The 20,164-nt window shown below is 41.0% G+C and overlaps 1 protein-coding gene across 1 annotated transcript in view; it reads left to right on the top strand.

Annotated features, from left to right (window-relative positions):
• Positions 1-20,164, top strand: part of EYS (eyes shut homolog) — a 1,559,204-nt gene that overhangs the window by 1,152,990 nt on the left and 386,050 nt on the right. The window contains 2 exon segments of the mRNA XM_030558318.1: positions 3,986-4,003; positions 19,982-20,028. Coding sequence (XP_030414178.1) covers positions 3,986-4,003; positions 19,982-20,028 — 65 coding nt within the window.

Below are 20,164 nucleotides of genomic sequence, written 5' to 3'. Positions count from 1 at the left end.
TGAGAGAAACTCACCAGAGCTCAAGTTTCTGAGTGAGGGACATGTTACTAAGAGAGACTCATTTGATTTACAGTTAAACATTTTCTTTTGATCTGAATTGTTCCATTCAGAATTAGGGTTTTTGTTTTGTTTTGGTTTTGGGGTTTTTTTTGTTGTTGTTTTTAAAGTATGAACAAGTTGGGTAATTTCTGCCATGTAATTTGGTCATGTGACCATTTAATTAAACAGTTACAGATTTCTCTGTGCATCAAATTGGCTATTTTTCAGCATTTTCTGAAGGCACATAAATATCAGTGCTAAAAATAATATAATTGCCTAGCCTCTTAACCACTGCCAGGCTCTCAGGAAACTCTATGTCCCTGTCAATATGATGATTTTAAAACCATCAAGGAAATCAAAACACTAAAGGTGTTCAGCCCTGAATTCCAAATAAGTTGATTAACTGATTTTTTCCCCCATGGGAAGCATTTTGCAACTAAGAAGGAAAACACAAGAGAGACCCTGAGGTCTTTTCTACACTGTGGTTTAGGACCAGAGACTCAGCTGATATAAATAGACTGACTTCAGTGGAGTTATGCTGATCTATACCAGCTGAAGATCTGCCCTTTATGTTTTGTAACTATTCAGTGACTCATGATAAAGAGAATATACATTTTAACACTTCAGATTTGATCATGCAAGTTGCCATAAATGACAAGTGCCCTTCTTTACAAAGAGGTGACAGTAGAGAAAACATAATAGAGCAAATCAAATACTATTCAGTATTATTACTCTGTGGAATGTTCACCCACTCCTGCCACCTGGAAACTTCCTCCCAACAAGGCTTGAGCTCCACATGTTTTGAACCATCTTCCATAAGCAAATGGAGATATGACCCGGTGGTTCAGTTATTTGGTCACAAAGCAGAATGAATACTTGAAAAAGAACAGGCTAGTATTGGGCGTCAGATGATATTTGCATCAGGGATTCATAACATTTAGATACTATTTGGGTCAGTTAATCAGAATATCATCTAGTATGAATCAGAGGGGTAGCTGCGTTAGTCTGGATCTGTAAAAAGCAACAAAGAGTCCTGTTGCACACTCAAGCTGGCAGAAGCATCTGTCCTATCTTGGGGACTCTTTTTTTGCCCCACCACTCCCATGAACATGGTACAGTTCTGTGATGACCTGGAATCTGACTTTTGCCATCTCTCACTCAAAGAATACTTTCAAGATAACACTGAACAGCGCACTGATAGACAGATTCCCTCCCACCAACAGCACAAGAAGAAGAACTCCACATGGACTCCTCCTGAGGGTCGAAATGACTGTCTGGACCTATACATAGAATGCTTCTGCTCATGTGCACAGGCAGAAATTGTGGAAAAACAACATTGCATGCCTCATAACCTAAGTTGTGCAGAACGCAATGCCATCCACAGCCTCAGAAACAACCCTGATGTAATCAAAGAGGCTGATAAAAGAGGTGCTGTTGTCATCATGAACAGGTCTGACTATCAAAAGGAGGCTGCCAGACAACTCTCCAATACCAAATTCTACAGGCCACTTTCTTCAGATCCCACTGAGGAATATACTAAAAAACTGCACCATCTACTCAGGACACTCCTTACACTAACACAGGAATAAATCAACATACCCTTAGAGCCCCAACCAGGGTTATTTTATCTACTATCCAAGATCCACAAACCTGGAAATCCTGGATGCCCCATCATCTCTGGAATTGGCACTCTCACTGAAGGACTGTCCGGATATGTGGACTCTCTACTCAGACCCTACGCCACCAGCACTCCCAGCTATCTCTGTGACACCACTGATTTCCTGAGAAAACTACAATGCATTGGTGATCTTCCAGGAAACACCATCTTAGCCACCATGGATGTAGAGGCTCTCTACACAAACATCTCACACACAGATGGAATACAAGCTGTCAGGAACAGTATCCCTGATGATGCCACAGCACAACTTGTTGCTGAGAGCTGTGACTTTATCAGGGCTGGTGCTTCCATTCAGGCGGTCGCCTAGGGCACCAGGATTTGGGAGGGCGGCAGGCTGCTCTGGTGGACCTCCCGCAGGCGTGCCTGTGGAGGGTCCGCTGGTCCCGCGGCTCCGGTGGAGCATCCGCAGGCATGCCTGTGGCAGGTCCGCTGGAGCCGCAGGACCAGCGGACCGTCCGCAGGGATGCCTGTGGCAGGTCCACCGGAGCCGTGGTCCCAGTGAACTGTCCGCAGGAACACCTGCGGGAGGTCCACCGGAGCGGCGGGACCGGTAAGTCAGCCCTGCGCCTAGGGTGCCAAAAACCCTGGCACCGCTCCTGGACTTTATCCTCATGCACAATTGTTTCAAATTTGGTGACAATATATACCTCCAGATCAGTGGCACTGTTATGGGCACCCATATGGCCCCACAATATGCCAATATTTTTATGGCTGACCTGGAACAATGTTTCCTCAGCTCTCGTCCACTCACACCTCTTCTCTACCTACTTCTTCTGTACATCTTCATCATCTGGACCCATGGGAAGGAGACTCTGGAAGAATTCCATCATGATTTCAACAGCTTCCACCCCACCTTCAACCTCAGCCTGAACCAATCTACATGGGAGGTCCACTTCCTAGACACTACGGTACAAATAAATGATGGTCATGTTAACACCACTCTAAACCAAAAACCCACCACCACTGTGCCTACCTTCATGCCTCCAGCTTCCATCCCAGACACACCACACTATCCATTGTCTACAGCCAAGCGCTGAGGTACAACTGCATTTGCTCTAACCTCTCAGACAAAGACCAACATCTACAAGATCTTCACCAAGCATTCTCAAAACTATGATACACGCACAAGGAAATAAGGAAACAAATCAACAGAGCCAGACGTATACCCAGAAGACTTCTGCTGCAAGACAAGCCCAAGAAAGAAACCAACAGAACTCCACTGGTCATTACTTACAGTCCACAGTTTAAACCTCTCCAAAGCATCATCAGTGATCTACAACCCATCCTGGACAATGATCCCTCGCTTTCACAGACCTTGGGAGGCAGGCCAGTCCTCGCCCACAGACAACCCACCAATCTTAAGCATATTCTCACCAGCAACCACACACCACACCATAGTAACTCTAACTCAGGAACCAATCCATGCAACAAACCTCGATGCCAACTCTGCCCACATATCTACACCAGCGACACCATCACAGGACCTAACCAAATCAGCTACAACATCACCGGTTCATTCACCTGCACATCCATCAATGTTACATACGCTGTCATGGCCAGCAATGCCCCTCTGCTATGTACATCGGCCAAACTGAACAGTCCCTAAGTAAAAGGATAAATGGACATAAGTCAGATATTAGGAATGGCAATATACAAAAACCTGTAGGACAACACTTCAACCTCCCTGGACACACAATAGCAGATTTAAAGGTAGCCATCCTACAGCAAAAAAAACTTCAGGATCAGACTTCAAAGAGAAACCGCTGAGCTTGAGTTCATTTGCAAATTTGACACCATCAGCTCAGGATTAAACAAAGATTGTGAATGGCTAGCCAGCTACAAAAGCAGTTTCTCCTCCCTTGGTGTTCACATCTTAGCTGCTAGAAGAGGGCCTCATCCTCCCTTATTGAACTAACCTCGTTATCTCTACACTGATTCTTGCCTGCATATTTATACCTGCCTCTGGAAATTTCCATTACATGCGTCTGATGAAGTGGGTATTCACCCATGAAAGCTTATGCTTCAATACATCTGTTAGTCTATAAGTTATCTAGTATGAATGTCACCCTGGGACCTGCTTCCTCCATCACTTACTGAGAGCCATCCTGTAGAGATGGCAGACTGACCTCCCTGTTAATATTTAGTCTTCAGGAATTAGCAAAGTGACTTGCTGCCTGCAATCTGTAGAAAAGTTTCAGTTAAATATGCTCTCTGCTATCCTTTTTCACTGGGGGGTGGAACATGTTGGTAGGGAAGATGGGAGGGAAGCAGTCCATCTGCAGTATTGTTCCTTACAGCTATCTGTGTGGCGGAGGTGGGGGAGTTATTGGAGACTACCACTACTCCTTGATGATGTATCAGTTGGATTATGGACCAAAAGCAGCCCTCTCCCCTGGAGTTCTGAGCTGCAGCAGATCCCAGTGGCAGATGGTTCCTCAGTTGTATCTTGATTTTGATTCCTTTGCACTGAGTTTTGATTTTTGTTCTACCTATTTTAATTTTAATAGAAACTTCTAGCTAATGAAAGGCTAAAACTCAGTGGCAAGCCATCTGTAGTTTTCTCTCCCTAGCCTCTTATTCGTGTGCTACATGCTCTCCTTCTGGTACTTCTCATTAGTAATGAAACTTTTAAACCGTAATCTTGACATTGCAGTCCATTACAGTGTCCCCAGGTACCAAAGTTTTGTTAAAAGAATGACTGAAGCCAGGCTGAATCTCTCATGTTAATGTTACGGTGGATCAATATTTCTAATTTAAGCTCCATTTTTCAAATGTTTAGAAAAGTTTACTTTGGGCTGAAACATGGTAATGTAAGTTTTATTATTTGGTACCACCTACAAAATGTACATGGTTCTTAGAAAATGCATAGTTTAAAAAAAATTTAAAAACCCAAACAGTTTGACCACTTTTAGTTATGCAACCAAAAATACGAATGTGTTGAAATGAAGGATTTAGCTACCAGATATCCTGGCAAATAATGACAATTAATCCAAATGCTTAGGAGGGAGAAGTCTAATTGGAGAGAGGTGGGACCTTAGACCATGCAGCCTTTTTAAATTATTTTAGATACCTTCCTGTTTTTGATTATTTTTTTTAATCTGAACAAATATGAATACCAACATGCAAGTAGCCACCACAAATTGGACATTTGTCACACCCCAAATTGTTACATAGACACAGGAATATTATATGAGCCTGCATCCTCTTCCCTAGTATTTTAACACTTCCTTTCAGGAGAATCCCACCATTCATTTAGACTGTCCTTACAGATAGCTCTTTTATACTAGTACTTGCAAGGAGGAAGGAAAACATACTTAGTGTTGCATATTGCTCTTTCTGAGACACCGCAGAAGTGCTATTAGAAATGGTGTCTCTAGCCTCTGTTTGCCAGAAGCTGGAACTGGGTGACAGGGCATGGATCACTTGATGATAACCTGTCTGTTCATTCCCTTTGGGGCACCTGCCATTGGCCACTGTCAGAGGACAGGATACTGGGCTTGATGGACCTTTGGTCTGACCCAGTATGGCCATTCTTATGTTCTTATTATTGAATTCAAATTTAATTCTTCTAACTGAAAAGTTCCACAATAAGGAGTATAATTTTGGTTTCATATCTGCTTACTTCTGAAACATAATCTAAACTTTCCAGTAGCTTAGCATTCTTTTTAGTTTCTCTTTGCATCATGAGAATTTTACTGGTCTGTCACCCAAATTTAAATCCCTCTTGCTTACATGCTACATATGTGCAAGCAGTGAAAAATAATGCACTAATATTTTAATTAAAATGCCAGATCACTGATGAATTAGCAGTGTTTATTGTGTTTATGCATGGTAGGCATTCACAAGTATTAAGATATAATTAGAAATTAAGTCTTGAAAGAAAGAATAGGTAATATAGTTATAGTTATACACAGCATTTCATTAACTCTTTGTATCCTAGCAGTTCCACACGATTCAGGCTTTTCTTGAACACGTAAGGAATTTTAATGCAATGTGACATATTCAAATTGACATACAGTATCTTATTTTATTAATAGCTTTAGCAATCCAAACTCCACTTTGAATGGCATGTATTCTTCAGATAATAGCAGTTAAACAGCTTCCTTCTAATTTGAGTTATGTACCTATGCATCAACATGTCTGAAAAAAATTCTACTATACTTCCCAATACTAATAACAAATTTACACGTACATAGCACCTTCCATCCTATCACCTTAGATTGATTTGTAATTGGTTTTTTTTAGTTAAATTTCACATATTCCCATTATATAGCTAAGTACTGTTATCAGATGGGAAAACTGATGCATAGAGAGATCAAATGAGTTACCCAAGGTTGCAAAGGAAATTTGTGGCAGAGCCAGAAACTAGAACCCAGATGTCCAAGTTCCAGCATCCTGTTTTTTAATCATGACTGCCCTTTCTCCTCACACACACATCCTGCAAAAGCTAACATGAAACTTGCAGTCCTTCTATTTCAGAGACTAAAGCTTATGAGACTTTAGTGATGATGGGACAGTGGGAGATTAGGTATTGCTAGTATAATACCTCCCTCACAGGAGCTGCACCTACTTGGTAAAGGTAGTATCTTCTGGAAAATAGCATTCAGGGTTAAAGTAAAAGATGTGAGCCTATTGGAACCTTGCGGGGAATCTTTAGAAGGATAAGTACAGTACCATGTTAAAGAATGTGTCATTTCTTGATCTGGGGAAACAATCTCCATGAATACGACTTTAGTCCTTTCAAGAAGCTTTGAAGGGGAAACTAGAAGAACTCACTTGAACTAATGGGAGCACTACTTGTAATCTAAAGCAGGGGTTCTCAACCAGAGGTACATGTGCCCCGGGATACACAGAAGTCTTCCGGGGGTACGTCAGCTCATCTCAGTGTTTGTCTAATTTTACAACAGGCTACATAGAAAATACTAGTAATGTCAGTACAAATTAAAATTTCATACAGACAATGACTTGTTTATGCTGTTCTATATACTATACACTTAAATGAAAGTACAATATTTATATTCCAATTGATTTATTTTATATGGTAAAAATGGAAAGTAAGCAACTTTTCAGTAATAATGTGTGACACTTTTGTCTGATTTTCCTAAGCAAGTAGTTTTTAATTGAGGTGAAACTTGGGGGTACATAAGGCAAATTAGACTCCTGAAAGAGTTATAGTAGTGTGGAAAGTTTGAGAGAAACTGATCTAAAGAACTAAAAGAACACTTATAGTAGGACAGTAAAAACACAGAAGGCAGGCAGCTACCCTGAAGGGTTTTATTTTAACTAATATGGGGTAAGAGACTGAAGGTTGGGTGTGGGTGAGAAGGGAGCTGATTAAATAACTCTACTGACAGTAGACTAATTGTGCCAAACTCCATAATCCAGTCTTTTACGAATGAATGCATCATCTTCACATAAAAGCTAACTCCCAACACACACAGTATTTTAGTGAGGACTGTTACTAAACATTCTTAAGTGCATGTATAATGTCCAGCTTGTAGGCAAGGAGGTAGGAGAAAGAGTATGGATTAAGCAGCAGTAGGATGGAGTCTCTGTAATTGCAAAGTCATTGTATTTACTCAGATCAACTCACAATTTGTCTCAGTCTTCACTGGCACAAAGGTGTTTTTGTTTGGCACAAAATATCTAATGCATAATAGTTATCTTGCTGTCAAATCTTAAGTGAAAACAAGGCACTTGTAGTTTTGACAGTAAGGTCATACTCCTGCCGGTGGCTAACTTCACCTGGTTTACCTCAAAGTAACACTACACTGTCTTTTCTCCACTATGATTTTTACAATAGGATAATTAACATTAGTTATTCCTTTTTTTGATAGTGAAGACATAGCCTCTGTCTTCCTGGCTAGCAGCAGTGACCCAGTGACTTATGAATAGGTCAGCATCAGACCATCCCTCTGTCCTCGCTCAAAGTGTAATCTAGACCCTTCCTTGAAGTTCTTACATGCAGGGTACTGGTCTTAGGCTTTCTGTTTCAGCAGCAGGGTTGACACTTCCAGAGGATAACCTGAGAGCTATGATACGGTGGCAAAATGGGGACAGATGTGCATGGAATTAAGTGGCAGTTTGCAACTTTTATTAAACTTTAACACAAGGGAGGGGAGCTATCTGGCCATCAGCCATATTCTCATATATCAGGCATTTAATTTGCTCCAGTGTGAGGGTTACAGGGCTCATATAACCCATAACACGGGGTGGGTCTCCCCTGCCTGTCTCTTCTCCCCCCATCCCCCAGAGGATGACAGAGGATGCAGCAGGGTGGGGCCTCAGCCTACAAGGGCTACAAGATCTGACCTTGCCCCATGAAAGTCACAAGGTCTCACCCTATCACATGAGTCAAAGGTCCATCACCAAAATTCCTGGTCTTATATCTCCGGGAACCAGTCATTATATTCTCATACTGCACTGGAAATTGGCCCCAAATTGTGTTGAATAAACTCAATCCCAGTACCTCATTTAGGTACCAAGCATGTTCCTACATAATATACTGTGGCTTGCAGGTGCTGCAAGGAAGGCAGAAAACTCCCTGGTCTTCTGCCAATTAGTCCATGGGAGAAAAAAATCCTTCCTGCCCCCTCTAAACAGGCAATTGTCTAGACCTGCAGCATCTGTCAGATAGAGTTCCCATTCTTAGTTTGGGTGGGTAAGCTGGGCAGCTGGAATGGATCAGAAAGAGTCTTCATTTAGCCCCTGCACCGGACTAAATCCTGGGGAATGCTGGCCAATCAGCACCTCTCCCGTGCAGCTGGCAAATAGGTGCCAGAGGATCCCAGGGGAGGAGCTACCTATTGTCCATTGTCAAATTTCTCTTTCCTTGCTGCAGGGGCTGTTCCCCTTTCACCGCTGGCCCCATTAATTCCCCTCACTTGTTAATGTGGGTGGCTAGCATTTGACAGAGTATCATTAACTAGGATACCTGGAGACCTCTCAGTTAATATGAATAATCAAAAATGACTAAACCTAGGGGATTTATCTCCACAACCATTCCCTAGTCCCTCTCATTAGGTTTAATTAGACCTGTGCAGAAACTTCCACTATGAAACAAGAAACCATATGAAACCTGCCTTACAAACATGAAATTCAGCCAGGTTAGTCTAAAGGTTTAAGATTTGCAAACTTAGTCCCCCTGTCTAGTGAACCTGGGCCAATTTGGAAACCAAGGAGAGCTCAACAATTTTGATTGATTACATTTTAAGTTTTATATTTAAATTAAAGATCAGAGTGGGTGGCCTCTGAAACCTTACAAATCCATACCAAAGAAAAGGTATAGGTGAACAGCCCAGAACTGAAACCACTGCTTCACACTTAAAATCCCCCAGTACAGGGTGAACTGATTCTCAAATAAAAATTGAACCAGCAAAAATTGTCTCTGTCAGATACAAAACTTTATGAAATATGTCAATTGGTTTTCAAAAATTCATACAAAGCAAAATCTCCCTGTCTAAAGATGCTGAGAAATCTCCCTGAATCCATCTTGTTCAACAAATCATTTGGTGTTACGAGCCTAAGGTAGAAGAAATGTGACTTACAATGCCGTAAATTCTGAATGAAATATATTAAATTATATGTTTAGCTGCTTCAATGTACATGGAATCTACATACTTTGGATAAATTGAATAGGAATGAATTACACTGTAAGTATTTGTATTTATTTATTTATTTAGCTATAACTGAAATTGCTGCACATACTGTAACTCCTAGACTTCATGAATGTTTCTTTGTATCAGAGGGGTAGCCGTGTTAGTCTGGATCTGTAAAAGCAGCAAAGAATCCTGTGGCACCTTATAGACTAACAGAGGTTAGTCTAACAATGTTTCTTTGGTTATGAAAGCTAAGCTTTCATGTACTACATTATATCCGCTAATGGAATTTTCACCTTTTCAGATGCACTGTAACTGCATAGTAGAAATATGATTACATTAATGGAAGCTAAGATTTCCTAAGGGTTAGCACATTTAAAATCAGGAATTGCTTGTGCATTAGCAGTTCAAATGGTGTTTATGCTCAGTGAGAATTTTCAAATGAAGGGTGCACAAGTGCATCATTGAGCTGTGTCTCCCAAATGCTGTGCTTTGTAGGGGGGATATATTGGGTTGCCTAGCACGTTGGGATATGTTGGAAAATGCACTGATAATTATGTTTTAAAATAATATACCATAGCATGAGTTGTCATGGTATAATTCCCCACTCTGAACCTTAGCGTCCAAAAGATGGGGTACCAGCATGAATTCCTCTAAGCTCAATTACCAGCTTAGAACCTGTAGTGCTGCCACCAACCAGGAATTCCAATGCCTGGTACACTCTGGTCCCCACAAAACCTTGCCCGGGGACTCCCAAGACCCAGACCCTCTGGATCTTAACACAAGGAAAGTAAACCCTATCCCTCATTGTTGACTCTCCCAGGCTTCCCCTCCCTGGGTTACCCTGGAAGATCACTGTGATTCAAACTCCTTGAATCTTTAAACAGAGAGGAAAATTTATCTTCCTCCCTCCTTCTCTCTCCCCCTCCCAGATTTTCCCTGAGAGAGAAAGTAATCCTAACACAGAGAGAAATCAGCCTCTCTCTCCCTCTTCCCTCCTTTCTCCCTACCAATTCCCTGGTGAATCCAGACCCAGTCCCCTGGGGTCTCACACCAGAATAAAAAAACAATCAGGTTCATAAAAAAGAAACTTTTAATTAAAGAGGGAAAAACAGTAAAAATTAACTGTTCTTGTTAACCCTTTCCAGGCAAAAGAGATATGAAGCACTTTTGTTCTATTAACTTTTACTTATCTGTTTATGACATGAGTCATACCTTCATATCTCTTCATTTGAAGAAAGACAGGAAGTTGATTTTCTGTATCACATCAGAGGAGTGAGATGGGTATGAAAACAAAATTCTGATGTTAGGGCACTGATTCAGTTAATCAAAACAAACCAACAAAAAATTGTAAGCATTCTCCCCTTTGTATTTCCCTCCCAAAAAATTATTGTCTCATCTTAATCTCTTTAGTGATTTAATACATCCGGCTCTTTTGATTGGAAGGGACACAGGTAAGGACATGAACATGTTGTCACTCTGTTATAGCTACATTGAAATCAATGAATGTTCATTTAAAAGAAATGCACTTTCTCATGCAGAGATGAGACATTGGTTGCAAACAGTTAAATAAATAGTCTGTCTGGAAACCAGACTGTTTGCTCAGTTAATACATTATTATTTTTGTTGGATCTATTTTCTCCCAAAACTGACTTTTATCTGAAATATGATTCTTAATATAATAGGATTATGAAAATATGTTCTACTCTCTTGTATAAGACACTTGTAAAATCTTCATTTGCCACCAAGAGCTGGAACATTTAAATACATGAAAAGAATCCTGTCATTCTACAACAAAAGTGACATGTATGCACTTTTTTACCAAAAGATATTGCAAGTAAAACCAATTGCTTTTCCTGCACATGCTACTTGTGGGCAAATTAAAAATACAAACTTCCTCATAATGCTTATATCAGATAAGGCTAAATCCATTACTTCAGTCATAAAATGTTGAGCACTTCAGTTCCAGAAGATTTAAGCAGTGAGGATGCTATCATGCTGTAGAGAGTCTCATGCCATTGCGTGGTCTAATCAACCTACTTCATGGGAAAATGTCACATTATCTCTGTGTGCATGGCTTCTAACCTAAAGTATTCAGGCTGATGGAAGTTGCTTTGGGGGGACATGTCTGTCTTGGCTTGCAGGTTTCAATTTTATACAGTTAGCTTTTGTGTCTTGAGACATCTACCTTCTACAGCTGCATATATTAGCCTTGTCACAGTCGAGTTTACAAAGCTATTAAACTGCTTGTGACGTGAACTTCATAATTGTTACATAACGTTGCTGAAGGAGAACCCTTTGGATATCAAATGATTTGAAGAGAATATAGACATATTCATTTTATGTAAAAAACTTGGCAGTTTGGTCTTGATTTTAACATATTTGCTGCTGATTTGATTTTTGTGTATATTTCCAAAAGGCCAGAACCAAGGTTAGGTCTACACTGGGGGTAGAGTCGATCTAAGATCATTCCTGAGACAGTGCTTGGGGGTGCTATAGACCACTGGGATCTGATTTGGATATAGATAAAGACCTTTTTAATGTTTTGAATGAAGTAAATACTAATGGGAATTGTGTGATCATGGGAAACTTTAACTTCCCAGATATAGACTGGAGGACAAGTGCTAGAAATAACAACAGGACTCAGATTTTCCTAGATATGATAGCTGATGGATTCCTTCACCAAATAGTTGCTGAACCAACAAGAGGGAATGCCATTTGAGATTTGGTTTTGGTGAGTAGTGAGGACCTTATAGAAGAAATGGTTGTAGGGGACAACCTTGGTTCGAGCAATAATGAGCTAATTCAGTTTAAACTAAATGGAAGGATAAACAAAAATAGATCTGTGACTAGGGTTTTTTGATTTAAAAAGGGCTAACTTTAAAAAATTAAGGAAATTAGTTAGGGAAGTGAATTGGAATGAAGAACTTGGGGATCTAAATGTGGAGGAGGCCTGGAATTACTTCAAGTCAAAGTTGCAGAAACTATCAAAAGCCTGCATCCCAAGAAAAGGGAGGAGTTGTAGACTAAGCTGGATGAGCAATCATCTCAGAGAGGTGATTAAGAAAAAGCAGAAAGCCTACAAAGAGTTGAAGATGGGAGGGATCAGCAAGGAAAACTACCTTATTGAGGTCAGAATATGTAGGAATACAGTGAGAAAGACCAAAAGCGATGTAGAGTTGGACCTTGCAATGGAAATTAAAACCAATAGTAAAAGGTTCTATAGTCGTATAAAATAAAAAGAAAACAAAGAAAGAAGTGGGACTCTAAACACTGATGATGATGGAGTGGAGGTTAAGGATAATCTAGGCATGGCCCAATATCTAAACAAATACTTTGCCTCAGTCTTTAATGAGGAGCTTAGGGATAATGGTAGGATGACAAATGGGAATGAGGATATGGAGGTAGATATTACCACGTCGAGGTAGAAACCAAACTGAACAGCTCAATGGGACTAAATTGAGGGGCCCAGATAATCTTCGTCCAAGAATATTAAAGGAACTGAAGCATGAAATTGCAAGCTCATTAGCAAAAAATTTTGATGAATCAGTAAACTCAGGGGTTGTACTGAATGACTGGAGAATTGCTAACATAGTTCTTATCTTTAAGAAAGGGGGACAAAGGTGATCTGGGCAACTACAGGCCTGTTAGTTTGACATCTGTAGTATGCAAGGTCTTGGAAAAATTTTTGAAGGAGAAAGTAGTTTATGACATTGAGGTCAATGTTAATTGGGACTGTCATAAACAGATAAGTAAGAGTTAATAGAACAAAAGTGCTTCATATCTCTTTTGCCTGGAAAGGGTTAACAAGAACAGTGAGCCTGGCTGTCACCTGACCAGAGGACCAATCAGAGGACAGGATACTTTCAAATCTTGAGGAGGGAAGTTTTTGTGTGTGCTGTTAGTTTTTTGGTTGCTGTTCACTCTGGGGGCTCAGAGGGACCAGACGTGCAACCAGGTTTCTCTCCAATCTCCCTGATACAGGTTCTTATAGATCCAGAATAGTGAGTACGAGGTAGATAAAGCGAGTTAGGCTTATGGTTGTTTTCTTTATTTGCAAATGTGTATTTGGTTGGAAGGAGTTCAAATGTGCATTTGACTGAAAGGAGTTCAAATTGATATTTTGCTGAAAAGATTTTAATTTGTACTTGTATACTTAGGCTGGGAGTGTATTCCCAGTGTCTATAGCTGAAAGACCCTGTACCTATTCCATTTTTTTTTACAATTTACAAAGATAATATTTACTGTTTGTTTCTTTTTTTAATTAAAAGCTTTTCTTGTTTAAGAACCTAATTTTTTTTTATTCTGGTGAGACCCCAGGGGACTGGGTCTGGATTCACCAGGGAATTGGTCTGGAGAAAGGAGGGAAGAGGGAGAGAGAGGCTGATTTCTCTCTGTGCCAGGATTACTTTCTCTCAGGAAGAGTCTAGGAGGGGGAAAGAGAAGGAGGGAGGAAGGTGAATTGTCCTCTCTGTTTTGTGATTCAAGGAGTTTGAATCACAGTGATCTTCCAGGGTAACCCAGGGAGGGGAAGTCTGGGAGAGGCAACAGTGAGGGAAAGGGTTTACCTTCCTTGCGTTAAGATCCAGAGGGTCTGGGTCTTGGGGGTCCCCGGGCAAGGTTTTGGGGGACCAGAGTGTACCAGGCACTGGAATTCCTGGTTGGTGGCAGCGCTACAGGTTCTAAGCTGGTAATTGAGCTTAGAGGAATTCATGCTGGTACCCCATCTTTTGGACGCTAAGGTTCAGAGTGGGGAATTATACCATGACAGGGACAAATTATAACATGGTTTTACAAAAGGTAGATTGTACCAAACTAACCTGATCTCCTTCTTTGAGAAGGTAACAGTTTTCTTAGACAAAGAAAACGCAGTGGATCTACTTTACCTTGATTTCAGTAAGGCATTCGATACGGTTCCACAAGGGGAATTATTAGCTAAATTGGAAAAGATGGAGCTCAATATGAAAATTGAAAGGTGGATAAGGAACTGATTAAAGGGGAGACTACAACGAGTTGTACTGAAAAGTGAATTGTCAGGCTGGAGGGAGGTTACTGGTGAAGTTCCTCAGGGATCGGTTTTGGGACCAATCTTATTTAATCTTTTTATTACTGACCTTGGCACAAAAAGTGGGAATGTGCTAATAAATTTTGCGGATGACACAAAGCTGGGAGGTATTGCAATACAGAGAAGGACCAGGATATCATACAGGAAGATCTGGATGACCTCGTAAACTGAAGGAATAGTAATAGGATGAAATTTCATAGTGAAAAGTGCAAGGTCCTGCATTTAGGGATTAATAACAAGAATTATTGTTATAAACTGGGGACGCATCAGTTGGAAATAACAGAGGAGGAGAGTGACCTCAGAGTATTGGTTGATCACAGGATGACTATGAGCTGCCAGTGTGATATGGCTGTGAAAAAAGCTAATGAGGTTTTGGGATGCATTAGGCGAGATATTTCCAGTAGAGAATGAGGTGTTAGTACCGTTATACAAGGCACTGGTGAGACCTCATCGGGAATACTATGTGCAGTTCTGGTCTCCCATGTTTAAGAAGGATGAATTCAAACTGGAACAGGTACAGAGAGGGGCTACTAGGATGATCCGAGGAATGGAAAACCTGTCTTATGAAAGGAGACTGAAAGAGCTTGGCTTGTTTAGCCTAACCAAAAGCAGGCTGAGGGGAGATATGGTTACTCTTGACAAATATATCAGACGAAAAAATACCAGGGAGGGAAGGGAATTATTTAAACTCAGTACCAATGTGGACACAAGAACAAATGGATATAAAATGGCCATCAGGAAGTTTAGATTTAAATTAGATGAAGGTTTCTAACCATCAGAGGAGTGAAGTTCTGGAACAGCCTTCCAAGGGGAGTAGTGAGGGCAAAAGACATATCTGCCTTCAAGACTAAGCTTGATAAGCTTATGAAGGGGATGATATAATGAGATTGGTCTTTGACTATTAGCGGTAAATATGCCCAATGGCTTGTGATGAGATGTTAGATGGGGTGGGATCTGAGTTACTATAGATAATTCTTTCCTGAATGTCTGGCTGGTGAGTCTTGCCCATATGCTCAGGGTTTAGCTGATCGCTATATTTGGAATCGGGAAGGAATTTTCCTCTAGGGCAGATTGGCGGAGGCCATGGGGGTTTTTCACCTTCCTCTGCAGCATGGAGTACGGGTCACTTGCTGGAAGATTCTCTGCACCTTGAAATCTTTAAACCATGATTCAATAGGTCAGACACAGGTTTGATACAGGAGTGGGTGGGTGAGATTCTGTAGCTTGCATTGTGCAGGAGATCAGATTAGTTGATCATAATGGTCCCTTCTGACCTTAAAGTCTATGATTCTATTATTTTTAAATCAAGATTGGATGTTTTTTTCTAAAAGATATGCTCTAGGAGTTATTTTGAGGTAGTTCGGTGGCCTGTGTTGTACAGGAGGTCAGACTAGGTGAACACAGTGGTCCCTTCTGTCCTTGAAATATGTGAATATAGGTGATTAACTCCAATTGAAATCAGAAGTTATGTGTCTAAATGTCTTTAAAAATCTGACCCTAAATCTATCAGCATCTAGTTTTATGGCAAATTTCAAAGAATCATGTGCTTAACTTTTTCTAGGAATAATTGGTAGAAATAGAAGTTTTCAAAATATACAGATCCCTGAGGCTTGGCTTTCTGCATCTCACAAAGTACAAATACTCTCAGAATGGATCTCTGGGTTGCAGCCTCTGTGATTCCCAACAGTGTTAATGACACAGGCCCAACTTGGTTTTAGCAACTGTGAAAGTTTCTTTAGGGAATCTGTGACACCATGCATTTGCAGCATCTTTGAAGCTAAGCATTATTTATTCATTCTTTCTTCAGAGGCACAAATCATTTAAGAAAATAGGCTAAAACACTGGAAGGCCTAGACACAGACTTCTTTATGTAACTTGAACCTCTCTATCCATGACTCAGGGAAGTTCATCTTATTACTATCTCTGAGTTGGGAGGGAGAACCTGTCCTGCTTGTGGCATGCTCCCTCTGTTTCTGTGTCTCTTGTTAGTCTCGAGTCAGCAAGCGCCCATCTTCCCTTTCCTCATTCCCAAGGCCAGTATTTTTTAACTTTAAGATTTCTTTTGATCCTAGGCTCAGCCATGGCTCATTCTAGCCTGGATGAAGTCAGGCAGAAGTTATTCCCCAATAAACAGATAATCCATAAGATTGTTTTATGTCATTATTTTATTTTTTTTCCTGTTGGTTTCTTCTTCTTTAACAGCCTCCTTTGATTTAATTACTGGTCATCATGCAGATTAATATCAAACAGAAGGGTATATGATATCTATAAATAATATTACACATAAAACCCTCATTCTCCATGTCTGGTTTTTTGGCAAATATTACTAATTTTCCTATTGTTAGCTATTAACAAGGTTACATGCTTACAATAATCACTTTTTTATTGTTAAGAACAGATCAATCTATCAATATTTGCAATAAGACACAAGATCCTTTTTACATCACTGGCCTCTGATTCGGTGATAAGGTGGCAGAGAAATAAATAAATAAATACATGCATAGCCAGCATTATGCATTAGATCAGGAATCGGCAAATTCTGGCACCCTGGCATGCTGGGCTAGTTTGTTTCCCTGATGTGTCTACAGGTTTGGCCAATTGTGGCTCCCACTGGCCACGGTTCGCCGCTCCAGGCCAATGAGGGTGGTGGGAAGTGGCGGCCAGCACATTCCTCGGCTTGCACCTCTTCCCACAGCCCCAATTGGCCTGGAACGGTGAACTGTGGCCAGTGGGAGCCGCGATAAGCTGAACCTGTGGACACGGCAAATAAACAAACCATCCCAGCCCACCAGGGTGCATACCCTGGTAAGCCATGTGCCAAAGGTTGCCAATCCCTGCATTAGATTTTCTGCTGTCACTGAAACTCAAATCAAGCTTTGCCTGATTATCACACATTGTCAAAACTCCCAACCTCAATTACGAAGTGACTTTTAAACATTTCCTGGTATTTTATTCAAATAAATGTTTTAGTTAAACTGTTTTGAGTCAGGGTTATTACTTATTCATGGCAGCTTGAATGGCTTGTAAGTGCAGCTGCAGATGTTTGCCCCATTAATGAACCCAGACAAACTCTTCTCTCTCTTTGCAATAAGAGTGATCTATAGGAAGCCTGGAAGCAAAGTTGGCACATTAGCAATCAGGTACCATCTAGAAGCAAAACATCCAGAACAATATTGCCAGGACTGACAACCTAAAGTAGCAAATGAAGCAGTATGAACTCAAACTACCAAGAACCTCTTTATTTCTTCTCCTCAATTGCATAGACTAGACTGTTGACAAAACAAAACAAACCATGACCTGCAGATAGGTTGCACTGCATGTGTCCATACAGTTTCAGCCACAGCATTCTCCTCATCTGTGTCCACAGTAGAGAAATATAATAATTCCGTGTAAGGAATGGAAGTGAAAGTATTATCTTTGGCTGAAAATCATTAGTTCCAGTGGACATAAAAACATAAGACTTGCCATATTGGATCAGAGAGATGATGCATCTAGTCTCTGATAGTGGCCAATACCAGATGGATCAGAGGACTAAACCTTGCAGAAGGCAATTATAAAATAACTTGTTCCTATGGAAAGTTTCATCATAACCCCCAATAGCTAGAGGTTGGCTTATGCCACAAAATTTCAGGGTTTATATCCCTGCCAAAGTTATTTTTCTATCTTTTATAAAATATTTCTATTATAACTCTAAATATTCTTGTTATCTGGTAAATGTGTAGTCTTTTCTAATGCCTGCTGTGTGCTGCAGCTGTCAGTCATCCAGGTCCCAAAATTCTGGTTAGATATAGAGAGGGGATGAGGACAATGATTTTCTGTTTTTAATCACTTCTGGTAATCTCAAGCAGTAGGTGATTTAGTATGTAGTTAATTTTTAATTTTTAAATTCTGCTGGTAGGAGGTAGATCCTATAATGGAACAATTCCATGTTGCCTCAATACACTTGCTACAACATGACTGCTACCTGCTCACTTTTGGCCTGAGTGATTAGCTAATATTTAGGGTCTTGTAGGCTGTTTCTTTAGGAGGAGAAACTGATGATGGAGTCAGGTATTTCTTTTATGCAACCCTTTGTATTTACAAAGAATTTATTCAAAGTCGTGTTTCTGAGAACACAGTACGAATCAAACTACAGGAGGCATTTTTTTTGTTCACAGTTCCAAGCCTCTTTCTAACCAACACTCTGCCTACAAACCTCCCATCTCTTCACTTTCTCTCAGGGCCTTGTTTCCAGGGCTTCTCTAGATTTCTGATTGGTTGTTGGGTGCCTCTATCTGCATTTTCTCTGGAAGCTTATGTTGATAGATACAAACACCTCCATCAAACTATAACAATCAAAAGCTATCTGCACATAGCTCAGTTTCTGAGCAGCATTGTATGTGGGCTGTATTTTGGGTGGTAACTCCTATTGTTTCAGCTCTCTTTCTCCAAAAAAAAAGGAGCTTAATTCCTTCTTATACTTATCCTAAATGAAGTTTGTTTCTCAAGCCCATCAGCTTCTTTGAGGTTTCACCCAGCCTCCATCATAACTTTACTGTCATTATTTATTTGTATTGTGGTAGCACTCAGAGCCTCCAGTCAGGGATTAGGATCCCATTGTGCTAGATGCTTTACAAACATATAAAGTGAAGATGATCCTTGCTCCAAAGAACATAGTACCAGAGTGCAACAGGTGGATACAACACTGATGGAGGAAGCACAAGGTAAAAAGCAGTTGATTCTGATTAGTATAATAGATAACAGTCCCAGCACAACTGCAGCCAAGCCATCATCAAATGCCATCAACCAAGCCATTATTGTCATCATCCCAGCATAGAAGAGTTCTAAGGAGTGCTTTTGGCATAACCTATCCCTCAGTTGATCAAGCGTAGTTTTGACTATGTTGAGGCACCTCCCATTTCTCCACCAGTGATTGAAACTGATCTGGCATTGTGATCTTAATACTTTCTCCTTCCTTACAACCTCCTCCGTTGTTTTCAGTTAAGTTCCAGCAAGGCACTTGAGCTCTCCTATAAGATACTGTGACAAAGTTTCTCCTCTACCTTGGTGGGTCCTGCACTTATTGGCGGATTTGCATGCCTCACAGATTCACCCTGTGGGTCAGGAAACAGCCCAGAGACCTTCCCCTTGAGTAGAAGCCACAGTCCAGGTCAATTCCTCCTGTGTTTGATCAGGAGTTGGGAGGCTTTGGGGGGGAACCCAGGCCTGCCCTCTACTCCGGGTTCCAGCCCAGGGCCCTGTGGACTGCAGCTCTCTAGAGTGCCTCCTTGTACAGTTGCATGGCAGCTACAACTCCCTGGGCTACTTCCCCAGGGCCTCCTCCCAACACCTTCTTTATCCTCACCACTGGACCTTCCTCCTGAAGTCTGATAACACTTGTACTTCTCAGTCCTCCAGCAGTATGCCGACTCACTCTCGGCTTCTTGCACACCTCTTGCTCTCAGTTCCTTGCACACACTTCCTCTCCTCTGGCTACCTGGCTTTCTCTGGCCTGACTGGAATGAGCCCTTTTATAGCATCAGAGGGACCTAATTAGAGTCAGGTGCTTAACTGCCTCAACTGACTCTTAGCAGGTTAATTGGAATCAGGTGTTTTCATTAGCCTGGAGCAGTCCCTGTTTACTCAGGGAGCAGAAACCTGCTTCTTCAGTGGCCAGTAGATCTCCTTTCTACTACTCTGCTGTAGAAGGAAGGAAGGAGAGGGCTGCTGCTGCTGCTGTTCCTGCTGGGTATTGGGCCCTTGCTGCTGCTCCAGCTGCTGTCGTGGCTGGGCTAGACATCACCA

The sequence above is a fragment of the Gopherus evgoodei genome, chromosome 3 (genome assembly GCF_007399415.2).
Source record: "Gopherus evgoodei ecotype Sinaloan lineage chromosome 3, rGopEvg1_v1.p, whole genome shotgun sequence".
Taxonomy (NCBI): domain Eukaryota; kingdom Metazoa; phylum Chordata; order Testudines; family Testudinidae; genus Gopherus; species Gopherus evgoodei.
This window is presented reverse-complemented; position numbering and strand designations above follow the sequence as displayed.